The sequence below is a fragment of the Vanessa cardui genome, chromosome 22, assembly GCF_905220365.1.
Source record: "Vanessa cardui chromosome 22, ilVanCard2.1, whole genome shotgun sequence".
Classification (NCBI taxonomy): domain Eukaryota; kingdom Metazoa; phylum Arthropoda; class Insecta; order Lepidoptera; family Nymphalidae; genus Vanessa; species Vanessa cardui.
Window position 1 is genome coordinate 4,627,700 of NC_061144.1, and position 21,274 is coordinate 4,648,973.

At 33.1% G+C, this 21,274-nt stretch overlaps 1 protein-coding gene across 1 annotated transcript in view; it reads right to left on the bottom strand.

Annotated features, from left to right (window-relative positions):
• Positions 1 to 243: 243 nt before the first annotated feature.
• Positions 244 to 21,274, bottom strand: part of LOC124539405 (Down syndrome cell adhesion molecule-like protein Dscam2) — a 77,099-nt gene continuing 56,068 nt past the window's right edge. Inside the window, exons 28-29 of the mRNA XM_047116796.1 lie at positions 18,186 to 18,263; positions 244 to 1,321 (exon numbers count right to left, since the gene is read on the bottom strand). Coding sequence (XP_046972752.1) covers positions 1,293 to 1,321; positions 18,186 to 18,263 — 107 coding nt within the window. The 3' untranslated portion in view covers positions 244 to 1,292. The remainder of the gene's footprint in view (positions 1,322 to 18,185; positions 18,264 to 21,274) is intronic.

Below are 21,274 nucleotides of genomic sequence, written 5' to 3' on the forward strand. Positions count from 1 at the left end.
AGAACGCTTGCCAATTCTACCGTGACGATTTCAATCAGCAGTAACTTAACTATTTCGCCCAACGTATTCTCTATAAATTTAATTTATATTTACAGTATTTTAAAATTATTATATTTCGAACGAAATAAATTTCATTCCTCTCTCTTCCTTTGTAAAAAAACTATAATATGTGAGGACAGTATTCGATATTCAATATTAATTTAAAAAGGTTGTATATTAAAGGATGTGTAATAAAAAACGATATACTTCAAACATTTATTTTTATTTGACGTTTCATAAATAATTACGACAATATTAAGTTAGATTAACAACAAAGAACCTAGAGAGAAAACTAGTTGCAACTTTGTCAAAGGCAAAATTTTATCCGTTAAAAGAGATTGCTAGAGAAATTCTCCGTGAAATTTACTGTGACAAAGTTCCAATTATAATACAACAGCTTTGGCAAAAAGACTTGGCGTTTAGTACAACTTACTTCTAGAAGAATCATCTCAGTCTTTCAATAAAGATATATTTGACAAGTATGTTTTTAAGACTAAAATGGGTTGTTTACCTTTCGTGTATTTTTAAATGTTCGAAAATCTATAAGTGACGTCATGCCAATAAAAATGATTCACGAAAGGCTAAAGTCCCAAACTATACGGTACAAAGTTAAGACTCCATTTAAAACTATTCTAGATCTAATGTAGTTTCCTTATTGATATGATTCGAAAGTTTAATTTTGGAAATAAAATAAAAATTTCCTAAAAACATATTTTTCTAAATTGCTTTGAACTTGTGGTATTTTGCTAACAGATTTTTTTTAGCTATTTATGACTAGAATGTTGACAAGTTATTTTATGACATCATTAACATTAAACAAAAATAGATTAAAAATACACAAACCATTAACCAACAGTTTTACACAGGTACATTCTTATAAACATGTTCTTTTTTTGAATTCAAAATCAAAAAAAAAAAATAGTTTACAAATATTTATTACAGCAAAAAGTTAATATTTAGAGATTTCACAAAATTGGCAGTGTAGCGCTGGGATCATGAAATCGAATTTTTAACATAGATATAAAAACACGAACGAAAGAAAATTAGCACGATTTTTCGAATATCGAAATTCTCATTTTAATATAAACGAAAAATTTAACAAAACATTTTTCATTCGAATTACAAATGTTAATATTTCGATTTACATAGCCGTTAGCGGAAAATGTTCCCAGTTCTTTTTTTAAAAAAAGTCCAACAGATTAAAAATTTGCAGCAAATATTAGTCGATTGTATTGAAACAAAGGTTCAATTTTTTATCTGTTATGCGGAGTTCGGCAGTGGCCTGAAACAACATGTTGATTTATTAACGCAAATCATAAACAAGAAAACTTTAGTTCTATTTGTATTTGCTTTTAGGAAATGAAAAAAAGTAACACTGGTTTTGTTTTGCACGTGTGAGAAAGGTATGGATTTTATTTTTGTTAAACATTTAGCTGTGTAAAATGTAATAGGTTTTTATAAAGAAACAATTACACAAACGGTATTATTTAACTTTTTGATATATACTAGTATTATAAATGCGAAAGTCTGTCTGTCTGTGCTCTACAACCAAACGACTGAAGACATTTTGATCAACTTCATTATGAAGTAAGCTTCAACGCAAAGGAAGCACGTGTGAGCACACATTTATATGTCTGTCTGACTGTCTAACACATAAAAACGAACGAAACGAAACTGTACATGTATCTCCATTGATTTTCACTCATACTTATACTATATAATAATACTATATAATGTGATGGTGAAAAAGACTAACTACTAAGTTTCTTCCTGATTACGGTATGACCTTAATATTTAAATAGAAATTGCTATACTCGTGTGTTGCAAAGGCATGGAATCAATTCCACTAAGCCGTTGCGGGTTGTTGGATACGTAAAGTAAAAAAAATAGTAAAATAACAGCCTGTACATTTCCCACTGCTGAGATAAGGCCTCCTCTTCCGTTAAGGAGAGGGTTTAGAACATATTCCACCACGCTGTTCCAATGCGGGTTGGTGGAATGCACATGTGGCAGAATTTCGATGAAATTAGACACATGCAGGTTTCCTCACGATGTTTTCCTTCACCGCCGAGCACGAGATGAATTATAAACACAAATTAAGCACATATATATAGTGGTGCTTGCCTGGGTTTGAACCCGCAATCATCGGTTAAGATGCACGCGTTCTAACCACTCGGCTCTCTCCTGAGAGCTGAGATGGATACGTATGAGGTATAATTTCATTGAAATTACATACATGCAAGTTACAAGAACGAGATGATTCATAATCATTGATCATATGGAACTATATTAGTGCTTGCCTGGGTTTGAACGCGCAATCATCAATTTAAATGCACATGTTCTCACTGAGCCATCTTTTTTATGGTATAGGTTCGCGGACGAGCATATGGGCCACCTGATGTTAAGTGGTCACCATCACCCATAGACAATGACGCTGTAAGAAATATTAACTATTCCTTAAATCGCCAATGTGCCACCAACCTTGGGAACTAAGATGTTATGTCCCTTGTGCCTGTAGTTACACTGGCTCACTCATCCTTCAAACCGGAACAGAACAATACTGAGTACTGTTATTTGGTAGAATAACTGATGAGTGGGTGGTACCTACCCAGACGGGCTTGCACAAAGCCCTACCACCAAGTAATCGCAGCTCAGTATTCAAATAATTATTATTTATAAATATTTATTTTACGACATACGTTCCAATTATAATATTATTAAATTAATATAAACACTAAATTATATCAATAAAATTAGATATAATGTAAAACTTTGCATTGAGTAATATTATTATTAAATTCCAGCTTAAAAGCTTTAACGTAATGTAATAATTATTAACGTCAATTTGTCTATTTTGAATTAAATTGAATAATCAGATTAATTAAAAAAAAACATTATATTAATACAGATAATTTAAACATAAAATATATAATTTGCAATTTGTTTTTCAATTTAAAAATAAAACTACCGCGCATTTAAATGAATAGAGACTGTTTCAAAAGACTAAAATAATGTTTAATAATGGAATAGAGTAATGAGCATTTTGTTAAATAACTCTCTAACGTAAAATCTCCTTTTCAAATTTGTGTTAAACATTAAACTAAGTAGAAGATCGTTGAAAAGTTTCCATAGAATTATTCGCATACAATATGCAACGTGATAATATAATATGCATGCTGCAGTTTAGTGAAATATGAACTAAATATCATTTTTAAACTATACAGCCTAAATTTCTCAATGCTCGGCTAAGTTCTCCTCTCCCATTGAGAAGACATATTGGGAGCATATTCCACCACGCTGCTCCAATTAGTGGATTATATATAAACAAACGTCAGAATTTACTCGAGATTAGACACTTTTCATTAATGATTTTTTTATTTTTTTATGACATAGGTGGCAAACGAGCAGGAGGTTCACCTGATGGAAAGTGACTACCACCGCCCATGGACATCTACAACACCAGGGGGCTTGCAGGTGCGTTGCCAGCCTTTAAGAAAGGAGTAAGCTCTTTTCTTGATGGTTCCCATGTCGTATCGGTTCGGAAAAACCGCCGGCGAAAGCTGGTTCCACAAAGTGGTTGTGCGAGGCAGAAAATGTCTAAGAAATCGCGCTGTTGTGGATTTTCGGATATGAAGGAATTTTATTCATTTTCATATTGAATTTGATAGAAAATCGAAAGTTAGAAAACCTTAAATAACATATTGATGAAGTTCCTAAGGTACAAACTTCCTTATAAAGTTTCATTCTCTTAGGTGATGAATTTAAGAAATCAGTTTATCTTCTCCCTAAGAAGATGTGTTAAAAAGAGCTAACAAGTATTTCCTGAACAAAATTTCATATTGCTAGATATACAGTTTACTCCGGTGTGTTTCAGTTTCTGAGCCTAAGGATTGAATATAAACTATAGCTGCTGTTATAGTTTATAAACGAATCTAATTCTAAACAAAATTACACAAGCGGAACCACTATAAGAGAATCTCTCACACCTGTTCGGAGTAAGAAAAGATCTCTCTTTTGATTTTAATAAAATACTAACAAAAACGAAAATATAAATCTACAAATGAATAAATTGTTTTATTCAAATAATATTAATCGCTCGCTTCTTAGTTCGGTTTGAAAAGTTTTATTGCTTCCCGCCTAATTACTTCCCGGCTTAATTTGATTGAACAATGTTAATAGGATTGAAAATATTTTATTTCAATTGTAATTGCTTACCATAACACTATTATTATTTTTAATAAAACAAATACCATTTCTCACTTGGCATCCGCACTAGCTCAGACGGGCTTGGACATAACCCTTTTATATGATATAACCCTATACCAAAAATAAGAGAAAACCGTCGTGATACGTCATACTAGCTGACCCGGCAAACTTCGTACTACCATGATCGAAATGCTTAAATTGGTCCAAATGTGATGTGCATAGAAACCATTTCACGCAGCGAAACGGGTGATATGAACTGTAAAAATAAACCATTGATACTTACATTAAAAACGACACTGTCAATAATTTTTTCTATATTTTCAATGACACAGGAATCATGAGGTTGCGTGATAAATTGCCATGTTGCAATGATTAGTCCTTACAACATAAAATTTGCAAAACCATTTAGTATAAACTGGCTATACCATATGTTTTAAATTCATTTACAATACCAATCAATATAATTTCACTAAATACAACACAGATGAAATATAGGTGGTTAAGTTTTATTATGGTGTATATAGTCGGAGGGGGTAACCGAAGGCAGTGAGTAAGCGAGCGCACTGCCTGTATCTCCGGAATAAGGTGCGGGAGGCGAAGGATTTGTTTCGACCAATCAGTGGGGCCTAAATGGTAAATTAGTTGCGACATGCCTGCGCGCCGCACTATGTGTTGTTTGTCTATAATTGCTAAAAAGTATTTTCGTTGATTTACTTTCAACTTTTTAGTGTTTTGGAAAATACTGATACGTCTCAACCTGTTCTGTAACTACGATAAAATTACTCTTTCGTTTATCAAATATAAATACTTCTTTCGATTGTAAAGTGTAAAGTTAGAGGTTATGTTGAGCGTTTGGGAATTGGCCGTCATTTGTTTGATATTTGGCTTTCTGGGTAAAGTGTGCGCGGGTAAGTGAGCGCATGCGCACATATATAACATCATCATCATCATCATCATCACATTCAGCTCCTGCCTGCCTCCTTGCGTAAGTCGTCACTCCTCCGTGCCTAAGGACGTCCTACACGATGTTTGCCGAGACGCGGTCTCCACTCTAAAACACGTTCCCCCTAACGGTTATCGGTTCTACGACAAATATAGGCAGCTCACTGCCACTTCAGCTTACTCGTCCGGTGGATTATGTCGATGACTTTGATTCTTTGACGAATCACCTCATTTCTGATGCGATCCCTCAGAGAAACACCGAGCATAACCCTTTCCATAGTCAGCTGAGCGACTTTAAACTGGTGGACCAGCCTTGTCGTGAGTGTGAGTGAGTGAGTGAGTGAGCGTTTCGGCTCGTATGTCATGACGGGTAGGACGCAATGGTTGAAGACTTTCGTCTGAAGACACTGTGGGATCGTTGATGTAAAGATTCGACGTAACTTCCCAAACACTGCCCAACCCAGCTGAATTCTTCTATTCACCTCGTCCTCAAGGTTATTTCTACCTAATCGCAAAGTCTGCCCGAGGTAAACATACATATCTTTGAACAATTGCGAGGACGGTTCATTGAACATGATCTTGGTTTTATCCAAGTTTATTCGTAGGCCGATACGCATAGAAGAATCAGCTAGCTCGTTCAGCATTTTTTGTAGGTCCTGCAGCGTTTCTGCCACGATGGCGATGTCGTCTGCGAATCTCAAGTGAAAGATGTATTCGCCATTGATGTTGATGCCACGTCCTTTCCAGTTCAGCATCTTGAACATATGTATGTACATAAAATTGATCTGATAGACAGTAAACAATTGAAGTTAGTTAAAATTAAGGTTAATTTTGTCCCTCCTAAACATGTACTTATAAAGATATAACTATTCTTTCAATTTGATTTCTGCATAACGGGAACAACATCAAATGATTGACAAAGTAGGGATGACCCATGTTACAAAAGCATGATTATGGCGTTGGTAATGATCAATACCGAACATTGATACTTGATGTTTGTGGAGCTCTTAACATCGATGTTAATCGATAATATCGGTATTTTTTTGCGACTGGAAGAAATTATTAAAATCGAGAAATAGATGTAACGAACTCATATGTTGCTCACCGCATATACCTTTTTTTATCATATTTTTAACGACAACGTGAAATAACTCTGGATCAAGAGTTTCATCGGGAATTTCAGTTGATATAAAGATTATCGATTTGATCCGGAGTAATTTTATGTACCAGCCAAATTAATACATGTGCATGCGGAAATCCCCTTTTTTGACATTCAATGTAGTACATATGGCAACGCACCTCTCCAAATATACATTATTTTTATAAGTGCTTTCAATTTTTGCCGAAAAACACGCGCTGTAATGTCATGACGATCAGTTGTCGACTGTTCTTCAAATAAATTGTTTTAATATTGTCTCACTGCGGATTACATGTAACTGTAATGAATAGACCCGGTCAACCATTTTTCGTACATAAGAAATTCCGTCTTGTGCATATTCGCTCATATGCCGTGGGCAACCAATAAACAAAGATGGCAATATAGTCAATCGCCCGATATCATTTGCATTAACATCATTCGCTATCGCATCTTGCAATTGAATATATTCTTCGGATCTTAATTTTGCTCGGTTGAAACGAAAAAAATTAAAACGTTCAGTTTCTATTTTAGCATACGTATCAACGATGTACTGATGATACAGTTTACCACATCTTGAGATATAATTTTGTGCTTATGGACGAACCATCAATCGATACGAATAAAAATTCATGGCAGTAACTTTATTCTGTATATTTAGACATGAAAATAAGTGCAAACACTGTACTTTTAAATAATAAATTGAAATAAGACGTATTACCTAATGAAACTGGTGGATGGGTGTACTCCTTTTTTAAATAATACTTACTTTTAATTTAACAGCACAATTCTTCGTCTGAAAAATCTCCAATAACAAAATGATCCACCATTTATTGAATTCATTTGTTACAAAAAATGTGATAAATGAAGAACCACTCGACCGATTTTGAGCAAACTTCACATAAACCATCTACTAAATAGTCCAAACAAACCCTGAAAATTTAGTTTGGATAGGTGAGCCCGTTCTTGAGTTATAAAGTGACATCCAAAAATGCGACTTATTTTTGTAGAAATAGATTCGAAAAATAGACTTAGCGATGTTATAAAATGCAAAATCAATTTTAAAACATCAATGTTTTATTTTAAACATCGATAATCATAGAAAATCAATGGTAAGTCTCCAATAAATCTATTTCTAAGGAAAAACAAAGATAATAAATAAATAAATAAATATGAGACAACATCACATACATTACTCTGATCCCAATGTAAGTAGCAGAAGCACTTGTGTTATGGAAATCAGAAGTAACGACGGTACCACAAACACCCAGACCCAAGACAACATAGAAAACTAATAGTAATCTACTGTTACCTTTCTGGTGGTGAGGGTGTAAAGAAACAATATTAGGTTATAAAACTTTTAATGCACAGTAACATAGTATTATAAACAACCAATTACTTAATTTACTAGTCACTTATGTTACTTCTTATAATTACTATTATATAAAAATTATGCCAGCTAGACTCAGCGTGGGTCACTTGGGATAAAAGGCAAGCTTGAAAATTCAATGTTACTAATCTAAAATTTAAGGTTGAAAATTAGGCGCCACTGACGAATGAATTAGTTGATGTGGTTTGAAAGAATACACCGTTCGCCAGACCGGTGTAAACAAAATTTATAATATAATTCAAAGGGGGTACATCACCAAAGTTTCCAGCTACACGTGGATACCGACAACGGCTTTGGGAACAGGCCTGCCGTCCTTGGAGTTGCACCAGCCGCTATCTGGGCACACTCAACCAGGAACCTGGAGCCGTTCACTCTTAATATTTCCATTCAAGAAGTCCACGTGGTGGGTAAATCCGATTAAAAAAAAAAACCTCCTGTAATACGAAATATACAGGTTCAATAAGTTAAGCAAATAAGCAAATGATAAATACCTTTAACGAGAGATGTAAGCACGAATTTACCTTCTGGAGGTTCAAAGTCCTGCTTACACAAATTGACGATCTCAACTCCGGAGAACCATTTCAAAGGGTCACTGGAAACCACAATTTACACATGACTACGACTTTTCGAATTGTAAACCAATGCATTTAATCAAAAACAAGAATTAAAGACTTACAATTTCTTACGAGTCGGTAAACATGATATAAAGTTCTGTCAAACTTCAAAACTTCATTGTTAATATAAATTCTGAAAAGATAACTGCTATTAAAGCACTGAATACTAAACAACCACAAATTAAGAAACTCAATTATTAAGACAACTCACCGATATATTCACTATATCGAATTAAAAGTTTGGATTCGGTGTGAAGCCGATAGTTACAAAATTCAAAAAGAACGAAATCGAAAGTTCACGAACCTTTGAAAGGTTAGCGAGTGTGACCAGTATCACTACCAAAATACCCTTAATGAAAAAGGAATTACATCCATAATTAAATCAGGGAAATAATTATGGAATAATTATTAAAATTAAGAAAAGCCAAATATGAGGCAAAGTAAATTTATCATAACTAGACTCCGACACCTACATCGAAGAACTAACCTTTAAACTGGAAGACAGCTATTAAATTAATCTGAAAGGAAGTGAAATGACCTCTAATAAAATTCAACAAACGAATTAAATGATTAAAATCTTATTTTAATAATTGTTTTAATTCACCTTTAAAATAAATGTAATTTATTTTATTAATTAAAATTTTAGAAAATGCCAAGTCGAAGCGTTATACTAGCAACACCGACATAAATTAAGTGAGAAATGGGTCAATGGCACGGAATTTAGCGAATTGACACTTTTTTGAAGTTTTAAATAATTATAAAAAAAAAGTTAAAATTATGTAAATAATTTTTAATGTAACAGTACCTCCCCTCCCGGAAGAATTTTGCGAGGGTAAACGAGAAAAATTCGAGCTGGCCCTCCAGCTCAGAACCTCGAACAACACAAATAATTAATTTAAATCACATTTCAAATGTGAAATATAAAATGACAAAAAAAGTGGAAAATCCAACTTAAGAAAACTACTACTCAACACAACTCATTTATTCGGCTACAACCAAATAAAACCAACCGAGCTCCCACGATATATGCAGGACAAACTCCACCTAAGCTTAAGCTCATCACAAGCTTCGCTGCATGCATAACCAGACGCATGAGCAAAACTAATATCTGCCCTAACACAGATAATATAAAAATAATGCTTCTCAGAAGCAATATTAAAAAAAAATTACTAGTGGTCTATGCCACTAAATAGAGAATATAATTAACCTCTATAAAATAGTATCACGACACCAAAATTCGCGAAAACAATATGACTAATTAACTATTCGAACCCACGAGAAGTTAACAGTCTTAACCTTAACACACTATACAAAAAATATACAAACCAACAGACATAACAAACCTCAATAAAACCAACCGTCAGGACTGATGGTACTCACACATAAGACTCTCTACTGACCAGACGAACAACAACACTTGTTAGGTAATATGGGATGGGAAAGGAATATTAGGAAACCAAACAGTTACCACGCCAACACAGAAGTGGACACTGGAAGGTGACAAAATGTCAAGGAATAGTATTACGGCTTATTTTTACAGAGTCACAAACCGCTCTGAGTCGTAAGGCTTATTTTTACAGAGTTACAATCCGCTCTGAGTATTAAGGCTTATTTAAGGAGTTACCAACCGCTCCATAAGGATTTTAGGGTGAGGAAGAGGAATAAAAGGATGCCAAACAGATACAACACCATATTAAAGTTGATACTGGACGGACACCAAACGTGAAGGAATAGTTTTAAGGCTTATTTTTACAGAGTTACAATCCGCTCTGAGTCGTAAGGCTTATTTTTACAGAGTTACAATCCGCTCTGAGTCGTAAGGCTTATTTTTACAGAGTTACAATCCGCTCTGAGTATTAAGGCTTATTTAAGGAGTTACCAACCGCTCCATAAGGATTTCAGGGTGAGGAAAAGGAATAAAAGGATGCCAAACAGATACAACACTATCATAAAGTTGATACTGGACGGTCACCAAACGTGAAGGAATAGTTTTAAGGCTTATTTTTACAGAGTCACAAACCGCTCTGAGTCGTAAGGCTTATTTTGACAGAGTTACAATCCGCTCTGAGTCGTAAGGCTTATTTAAGGAGTTACCAACCGCTCCATAAGGATTTTAGGGTGGGGAAAGGGATAAAAGGATGCCTAACGAACACAAACGAAACCTAAAGACACTGCTATCCATACCCTAATAAACCAACTGTCAGGACTGATGTTTCATACCTCTCCTCTCTGCTGTCCGGACGTTCACACTTTGCAATCCCTAACGACACTATCATACCTTAATAAACCAACTGTCAGGACTGATGTTTCACACCTCTCTCCTCTCTGCGGTCCGGACGTTCAGAAGACAAGCAATAATAACGTTGCTTAATGGGTGCCGTATCACCCGCATCGATCGAATGTGCTATAACATCCGTTCGACCTAAACCCTTCCTTTCGAAGGAAACCTCTTCAAACTTACCAAACACCTCCTTCGCAATTACGCTTTGCGAAGAAGATAAATCCTCAAGGGGATGTAAGGGGATGTAAGAACTTCACTCCCGAAACTACATTCGTTTCGGATGAATCAAAGCTTACATAAAAAAAATAAGTTTGGTGCTAAACCAAACCTACACCAAAAATTAACCCCAAAAACTAAGGGTGTTGTCACACTAGGGACAACATAAAATTTGATTACTTTAGTCTTAGACTTCAGCGTAATCGGTAAAATAAATAACCTGACACACGGGATCGTGCATCATTAGCCGCAGCTATATAAGAAATATCAGATGTGTCATACATCTGAACACCCTGACCGACAAAATATTGACCTAAATTAGACCCTAAGATAAGATATAGATGAACCGGAATCTAATAAACCACAAAACTGTTCATCAAAATAGAAACCGACAAATAAGGACGAATGTCATCCGGAGGACGCTGCATAGCCGCTACACTATGAGTAAAGAAAAGCGAGATTCGTTTTAAATACTTCCGCCAATCGTCAGGATCAAAGTTAGCGGAACGACTTGACGGAAGGCTTATCCGTTTTTTCGGATCAGCAGATTTACAATTAAGACAGGACTTAACGGTGATGCCCTTAGTACCACAACGAAAACAGACTATATCCTTAGACTTACAAGTACCCAAATCATGTCCATTAACCCTACAACGAAAACAAAACAAACCAGGTTTACTCTTGCCGCGAATCATCTCGACTTTAAAAGATTTACTATTAAATTTTAAATTTAAATGAGTAATAGACTTATCAGACGAACAAGAAATATTAGAAATAGGCAAAGGATTAACCAAAGCAGGTGAATGATCAGTAGATTGATCGTTAGCAGCTTCTTCAAAAGTTTTCCTAAAAGATTGAAACAAACTATCCACTTTCGAAAGACAATTCTTAAGTTTCACATTCAATTCTTCCCTTTTATCAAATAAATTAACATCCACTTCAATCCTACTAAATCGATGGAAAAGGTGATGTGCTATAGCTCTTAACCGGTTAAAACTTTTAAATTGAGGCTTAGATGACAAGGTGAGTAAGACTTCATCCAGTTTAGAATCAATAATTTCAAACTCGCTGGCTGGATCCAAAGATGTTTCTAAAATCTCATCAGCAGGAATTGAATTCACTAAGTCCCGAATCTGAATCCTCAACTCTTCCACTGAGCCTTTAGGTTTAGCATCCCTTATCTCAACTTCATAAATAAGTTCATCCTTCCTAAGTAAGTGGTAAGCTATAGGCCTTTCCATGATGTAAAAAAAAAATATTTCCCAAAAAAATATTCTAAGTGTAAGCTATGAATGTGACAACTGGTTTTATGTAGATATAAAACAAAATTAAAAAAAGCTATTTGAAAAAAAAAAGTTCAGTAAAAAAAAATTTGTATTGAACCAGTATAAAAATTTGCAGAACCCTAAAAGTTGTAATACTAAAGAAACACACAAACAATATGAATAAGGTTCAAAAACAAATAAATTTGAATCAAAGTTCAGATAAAATTAAACGTGCAAAAGTCCAAAGTGCAAGTAAAATTAATTGTCATATTAAATGCTGATAATAAAAAGTTAAGTCGAGCTGGCTTCACAATATAATAATATGTAAGTCACTTAATACTAAACCTGTTTAAATTATAATTGCATCAATAATTTAAATTAATCTTCTTAAAGTAATAATTATTATATAATTAAAGTAATATCACAGTATGATAATTTACTTAAAATTTACTACCAATGCAATATGAAATGTTGTAAAGTTAATTTGAAACATATAATAAAGGACATAATTATTAAAATAGTACTTGTAAAATCTTTATAATAGTTTTTATACAATAACAATATTAAACATCGATTTTCAAACGCCTTATTTCAATATAGCAAATACAGACATACTGACTATCCCAAGTCACGCCCCACGTTGGGCGCCACTGTTACCTTTCTGGTGGTGAGGGTGTAAAGAAACAATATTAGGTTATAAAACTTTTAATGCACAGTAACATAGTATTATAAACAACCAATTACTTAATTTACTAGTCACTTATGTTACTTCTTATAATTACTATTATATAAAAATTATGCCAGCTAGACTCAGCGTGGGTCACTTGGGATAAAAGGCAAGCTTGAAAATTCAATGTTACTAATCTAAAATTTAAGGTTGAAAATTAGGCGCCACTGACGAATGAATTAGTTGATGTGGTTTGAAAGAATACACCGTTCGCCAGACCGGTGTAAACAAAATTTATAATATAATTCAAAGGGGGTACATCACCAAAGTTTCCAGCTACACGTGGATACCGACAACGGCTTTGGGAACAGGCCTGCCGTCCTTGGAGTTGCACCAGCCGCTATCTGGGCACACTCAACCAGGAACCTGGAGCCGTTCACTCTTAATATTTCCATTCAAGAAGTCCACGTGGTGGGTAAATCCGATTAAAAAAAAAAACCTCCTGTAATACGAAATATACAGGTTCAATAAGTTAAGCAAATAAGCAAATGATAAATACCTTTAACGAGAGATGTAAGCACGAATTTACCTTCTGGAGGTTCAAAGTCCTGCTTACACAAATTGACGATCTCAACTCCGGAGAACCATTTCAAAGGGTCACTGGAAACCACAATTTACACATGACTACGACTTTTCGAATTGTAAACCAATGCATTTAATCAAAAACAAGAATTAAAGACTTACAATTTCTTACGAGTCGGTAAACATGATATAAAGTTCTGTCAAACTTCAAAACTTCATTGTTAATATAAATTCTGAAAAGATAACTGCTATTAAAGCACTGAATACTAAACAACCACAAATTAAGAAACTCAATTATTAAGACAACTCACCGATATATTCACTATATCGAATTAAAAGTTTGGATTCGGTGTGAAGCCGATAGTTACAAAATTCAAAAAGAACGAAATCGAAAGTTCACGAACCTTTGAAAGGTTAGCGAGTGTGACCAGTATCACTACCAAAATACCCTTAATGAAAAAGGAATTACATCCATAATTAAATCAGGGAAATAATTATGGAATAATTATTAAAATTAAGAAAAGCCAAATATGAGGCAAAGTAAATTTATCATAACTAGACTCCGACACCTACATCGAAGAACTAACCTTTAAACTGGAAGACAGCTATTAAATTAATCTGAAACGAAGTGAAATGACCTCTAATAAAATTCAACAAACGAATTAAATGATTAAAATCTTATTTTAATAATTGTTTTAATTCACCTTTAAAATAAATGTAATTTATTTTATTAATTAAAATTTTAGAAAATGCCAAGTCGAAGCGTTATACTAGCAACACCGACATAAATTAAGTGAGAAATGGGTCAATGGCACGGAATTTAGCGAATTGACACTTTTTTGAAGTTTTAAATAATTATAAAAAAAAAGTTAAAATTATGTAAATAATTTTTAATGTAACACTACATCGACTCGGCCGGGAATCGAACCCGGGACCTCAGAGTGGCGTACCCATGAAAACCGGTGTACACACCACTCGACCACGGAGGTCGTCGATGTTTTTTGTTATTATATTCCTAGCATTTTTATCATACTTTCTCACCTTCTAAACCTTCCCTGGACTTCTACCAATAATTCAAGACCAAAATTAGCCAAATCGGTCCAGCCGTTCTGGAGTTTTAGCGAGACTAACGAACAGCAACTCATTTTTATATATATAGATTAAATTAAATCTTTCTTATCATAAATAAAAAATATTTAAATTAAGAATACATTGGGTAGTCAATCATAAATAAGATTTTTAATTTCAGAATACTGAGTTTGATTATCCTCTGTATCAATATAATGTAATCAATATAAATAATGCAATTTCATTCTATGCAAGTCATTCACATGAAAACTCCTTAATGGTGATACAACTAATCGACGGGAATTCATCCGTATTTGGTCATAAGCGATTTTTTTAATACCCTCGACCCACCACCCTTTTTTATTTCGAAGCGGATAAAACATATCGTATTACGTACTCATTTAATTTAAGGATTAAATATTGAAGAGTTCGAATTCACGCTTACTGAGTGATCGATTTAAATGAAAATGTAATTCATCTGGTAACATTATTTGTAACTAAATGTAACGATAATTGTAGATTTTTTATTTATGGCAACATTTATTTTTATAGCTTACTTAGCGTGTTTTGTTAAACAGTTATTTATTTGTGATTGTTATTATTGATTTAACATTTTTAAAAATGGAATACTATTGTTATAAAGATGTCGTCATGAATGATTTCAGTCATAGTGGACAACCTCAAGAGACTAATAAGAGTGAATCTACATATAATATGTATTATACATGCTCAAAGAAAAACATAGATTTTTCGGAAAAAAGAGAGTATTTTCTTTGTGTTTGTTATATTGGTAATTTATAGACTTATAGTGCCGTTTGAAGACAGGTCAAACTACACACTTTAAACTTATAATTCAATTTTGCTTTAAGCGATTTGTTATAAAGGAATAAAACGTTTACACATCCTTTAGTAAATTAAACATTTTAAGCGATATAAAAGCGCTTTCGCCTTTAAATGTTTTATCAAGCAACGTTCGAGTAAATCAAGCTAAGGTTTCCACATCCGCTGCAATTTCGATTTACGATACATTCGCTTCGAGAGCACTGAACAAGAGATAACATTACATGCGTGGTTCGTAACATTTGATTAATTCTAGTTGTATTATTTCGATTGGTAATTAGCAATGTATATTGTTACTATCGACTGTACCCCGAGGCTTCAATGGATGGCATTTATACAAGTAGATTATCTATTTAATCATAGGGTTCGAATTTAGAATGTTTTTTCCAGTGTTGCAATTTGTGTTGTATATTCAAAAGTGGAAACGAGTACAATTGAATGATAATGATATTTCCAGTGTTGCAATTTGTGTTGTATTTTCAAAAATGGAAATTAGAATTGATTAATAAAATAGTTAAATATTATTGTTTTTGTGTTCCATATTTACGAATACGTCATAAACTTCTGACAAAAAGGAGGCTCGGAATTTGGCTAAATTCGATAATAATAAAGTTTTATTATTTTGACATTGAGAGCGAAGTTAACTAGAAATGAAATATTAATAAAAAATAAAATTAGGAATTGAAATATTTTGCAGAACATTTAAATTGTGTATAGTAAATTACTTCTATTGTTTGTTTCATAAGTGCAACTTTTTTTAATTCAAATGTCAAATTCACTTTTAAGTTTTTCGGGTGCAATAAAATTAAAAAAGAAACATTTATAAATTTCTTTGTCACTGTCTTTATCACTACATAGTATAAAACAAAGTCGCTTTTCCTGTCACTATATCCCTATTGTATGCTTAAATCTTTAAAACTACGCAACGGATTTTGATACGGTTTTTGTAATACATAGAGTGATTCGAGCGGGTTTCGCATTGTTTTATTTTATTTTAAAGAAACACTGCTAATTTTAGAAGTTTGTAATGTGATCTCGTAAATAAACAAATTCTGTAGTCTTACAAGAACTACCCTCTCCTCCGAGCGGAATCACATAAATACGGCAGAACGCTTAGTTTAGTTAGGTTTAATGTTCGGTTGTCGGTCGGTCGAGTCTGTTTGAATCGGTCGTGGTATTTACTGTTCTTACATACATACATACTAATAAACCCTCTATGTATTGAAATATTCTTGTGGCTAATTAAAGTTACGTAGTGATAGGAATTGTGTTCAATTATAAATAATTAAAGATCTGAAAAGTATAGATTAGTCATTCGTGTTATATTTTTTTTATTTAATTAATCTTAGGGTTTGTTAGAGTAGCATATTTAGTATCAGTATTGCACCCGTGCCATGCCAGGGCCGGTCGCTAGTTTCGACATAAAGTATGCGAATTTATTTGACTTTATTTTTAAGTGAAAATCGTCAATGTAGTCAATGAACATATTGCTTAGTTTGCCAATCGAATTTACTGTTCGGATAAAATTTATATAATCGTTCCGACCTTATTCCGAGCATATTGTCATTGGCTCGTCGCCAGTGCGTTTGGTAGGTGGTAGGTAGAACACGTTTGGCCCAATGCCTTTAAATTAATTTTAATCCAATCGTGTTTTTGAAAACTAAAACATTTTGTACTGTTATAGTTGCGGCTCACATGTGTCATAATATAAATGAATAGGTTTTTTTAAAGATTTTCAATTTATATGTAACTCTTACTTAGAAATTTGAAATTTGAATCATCTTGATTAATCAAAAATTTTATCAAGCTTAATTCACACAACTAATGAATCCACCAGTAGAATTAATATTCATTTTATTTTTTTTTATTCAAATTAAAAATTAAATAAATAAATATCTCCAATTATCGTTCCACGCGCGACTCTCTTTTGTTTTTTTTGAATTATTCGTTTTCGCGAGAAAACATCTTGTATTACCTATTTTTAAAGTCATACGAAGAACGTTCTAAAATCGATTACACTTTTGAAATGAAATCGGACACTAACAAAATATGAGTTTATTAAATATGTAATTATAATATGAATGTATTAACATAAAGAAGTATTTCTAACACATCTGAGTCGTCTAAATGTTATGTTATGTTAACATGAAATTTTCACAAAAATATCAAAGCACGTACATCGTCAAATGCACGAGCCCATTCGAATCGTCATTAAACTGGTATCAAGCAAAGCGCCAGGAGTTTCTAAGCATCAAAAGTATTTAAAAATATGGGGCACATGTTGAAAACAAACCTTATCTCTATATACTTTAAGTACATTTCACATATTTTTATATTTATCACTTATTGTAATATTTTTGAACCGTTTTAAAGATTCGTCTTAGGTGTCATGTAAAAAAAAAACTTTCTTGGAGTTCAAGCTTATTCAAAGCTAATTTCATCAAAGTCGGTTCAGTAATTTGGCCGGGAAGGAGCAACAGACAGAGTTATTTTCGCATTTATACCGAACCGTGTTGGTTAGTTGGTTACAAGTGCTCATATGGAACTAAGAGAACCACCACTTTTTATTGGACGTTGGTCCTTGTGATGAACCAACGAAAACTTTGATAGTATTAATAACATATTGATAAAAAACTCACTACAATGTATTTTATGTAAATACCAACTGAGTCTTAGATTACTCCCTAGTTTGATAATATAATAGTTGGTAATTTTTAAAAAGATACATGTTTGTAGACCGACAGTCAAATGAGCCAACTGCATGACCAATATGCCAACCTTGGGAACTAAGATATTAATGATTGCCTTTGCTGTAGTTCGAAATGAAACTATGTGGGTAGGTTTGGGTAGGTATCCAGACGCCTTTGTACAAACCTATCACCAAGTTAAAAGTATCACTGTGCAGAACAAAACCATTTGGTTTATTTTCATCATACTTACGTCTAGGCAATCCTGAGACTGTAGCTTTTGATGTGCTATCGCTGTCATCAGATTCGGATCGAGTTTGGAAACTGGTTTCTGTAACAAATATAAAAAAATGTAGATATTTTATGACGTATTTTATTTTTTATGACGTATTTATTGAAAACTTGAATAATGAAAGTGGGGATTTTTATTTTAATTTAATTATAGAACTATTAGTAAATATATTAAATAATTACGAACATATGTTTATTTTATTGTACCGTTTCTGGTTCAATCAATAAGCTTAAGTCTTATAAATGTTTTAATTTCTAGTTTTGTTTATAAAAGCTCAATAAATAATAAGGAAGTAATTTGAGTTTAACAGAACAGTATTCAAACCCAGGCAAGCACCGCTGTTTCATGTGCTTAATTTGTCTTTATAATTCATCTCGTGCTCAGCGGTGAAGTAAAACATCGTGAGGAAACCTGCATGTGACAAATTTCATAGAAATTCTGCCACATATGCATTCCACCAGCCCGCATTGGAACAGCGTGGTGGAATATGTTCCAAAACCTTCTCCTCAAAGGGAGAGGAGGCCTTTAGCCCAGCAGTAGGAATTTACAGGCTGTTGTTGTTGTTGCAAGCTTTGATATAAAGTAACAAACATTGCAAGTTATATTAAAGTCCATATAAATATGTGATATCATTAACAGTTAAAGCGATATGGTTTTACATTATTAAAAAGTTTTATACAATTTTGTTAATATCGAAAAGTTTAAAAGCACTTTATCGAAGTAACTCCTTTGAACGAAACAATTTATCGCACAGTGATCAATCAGTTCACTTGTGGAAAATACGGGAAATACGGAAAGCCGAACTAAATAGAACAACGGAGTCATTAATTTTATTAAATTAGATCAAGATTGATGGTTATACAGTATAGCGGTGAATTTTAGGGCCACGAAACGGGAGGTATTGTTACTCTGTTTAATTACTTTCCGGTGCAAAAACATCTTTGTAATTTTCCTTTGTAACTCACTCGACGAATTGAAGTACTTAAGAAAAATGTTATTATTAACAAATTATTTTTGTGAGTTATATCTTATTGGCTCCACTGGTGACACGAGGGTTTGTTTTTCACCCATTGGACCGGAATTAAGATTCAACAGGGAAACGGTCGAGAATTATAAAGAACAGCTATTAACGCAACATTAGCTAGAAAATTTGAACTCAATTGTATAACAAAAATTGTCCGGCTTAATAACAAAATGTATCATTTGACATACAGATATAAATTTATTATTTTTTATAGATGTTGTTTTTGTTTGGATTTAAATCCAATGTAATAATACCTTTAATTAATTACGGCATTGAATTATTTGAATGTGGATTTGTGGAATGCAGTAAACATTTTCAATATATAAGCGAATTATACATATGGTTATTTTTTGTAATTTAATTTATTATATCTCTACTATCGTGAAAATCTTACTAAATTATTTAGAATTACTATTATAATGTTGCATCATACTTCACGACCAATCGGAGAAGAAAATAGGTCTCAAATGGATTGGAGGTTTCACCTTAGAGTTTTTAGGAATAGGAATGGTGGAATACTGGATCGAAGTGAATTATTCAGAAAGTTAATAATAAATAATAATGTTGTTTAGTTAAAATAGGTCGGTTATACTGTGAAGTGAATAAAAATTATGAAACTTTAATCAAATTGTATGAAACGATTGTTTTTTTATATTTTAAGCTCGAATACAATCCTGAAGATTTCCACTCATACAGTAAAGAATTCTGATGATGTCTTATGAATTTTTATTGTTGTAAAATAAAAAATATAAATAGTTTAAATGATAAATAATGTAGTAGAAATATTACAAAAATGCGTCCAACCAATTTTTTTTATATTTATTATCTTTATGTAAAAATATAAAATCGCTCTTTGCGTTGCCACTCAAAGTTACGATACGGTAAATAAAACTTTTGGAATTGCTTTCGTTGACAGCTTTATAAAGGCTGGTGATTTTATCGATACATGAAAAAGGTTGTTATAATCGATATATAATCCAAATCGACTCGTAGCAAGACAGACATAATAAATTGCGGTCTGACAATAAATTCTATCATTTTTTTCCAGATGCTTACTCTTAAAGCAAAGTAAAGTAAAGTAACAGCCTGTACATTTCCCACTGCTGAGATAAGACCTCCTCTTCCATTAAGGAGAGGGTTTGGAACATATTTCACCACGCTGTTCCAAAGCGGGTTGGTGGAATGCTCATGTGGCAGAATTTCGATGAATTAGACACATGCAGGCTTCCTCACGATGTTTTTCTTCACCGCCGAGTACGAGATGAATTATAAACACAAATTAAATGCATATATAGAGTGATGCTTGCCTGGGTTTGAACCTGCAATCATCGATTAAGATGCACGCGTTCTACTTTTACTCATTGAACTCAAATCTAATATGGTTATAGCTGGGCTGGTAACTTTTAGCAAGAGAATGCTGCTGGCATTTTTGCAACGAATTATTTTGGTCATAATTAGTAAGTGTTTTTAATTTCAATTTATATATAGTATATCTGTTAGATATTTAATGTTAATATAGTGGAAACTTGACGGAAAAGGTAAATTTGATAATTATTGCAGCATGGGCCAGCAGTGATGATGATATTACAAGAAGAAAGTCATGTTTACCAAAACAAAATTGGATGAAATGGTAGAGAAAGTACACTGCACCAATTCAAAACAAGTTAATGATAATAAATATGTTTCTCACAGCGCCAATGTCCATGGGCGATGGTAACCTCTCAACATCAGGCCCATCTGCTAGGTTTGCCAAAGCCCAAAATATAAAACTTGATAAAATTCCATTAACATAGTATAAAGAGGACACATTCATCGTAATATAATAAGTTAAAATAATAATAAATAAAATAGAAGTCTTTGTTAGTGGTAGAGCTTTGTGTATGCTGGTCTGGGTCGGTGTAACTAGTCAGATATTCCACTGACAAAAAACAGTACTTAGTATCGTTGTGTGTCGGGTTTGAAGGTAGAGTGAGTCAGTGTAACTGCCTACGAGCACAACGGACATAGGTAACATATTAGTTCCCAA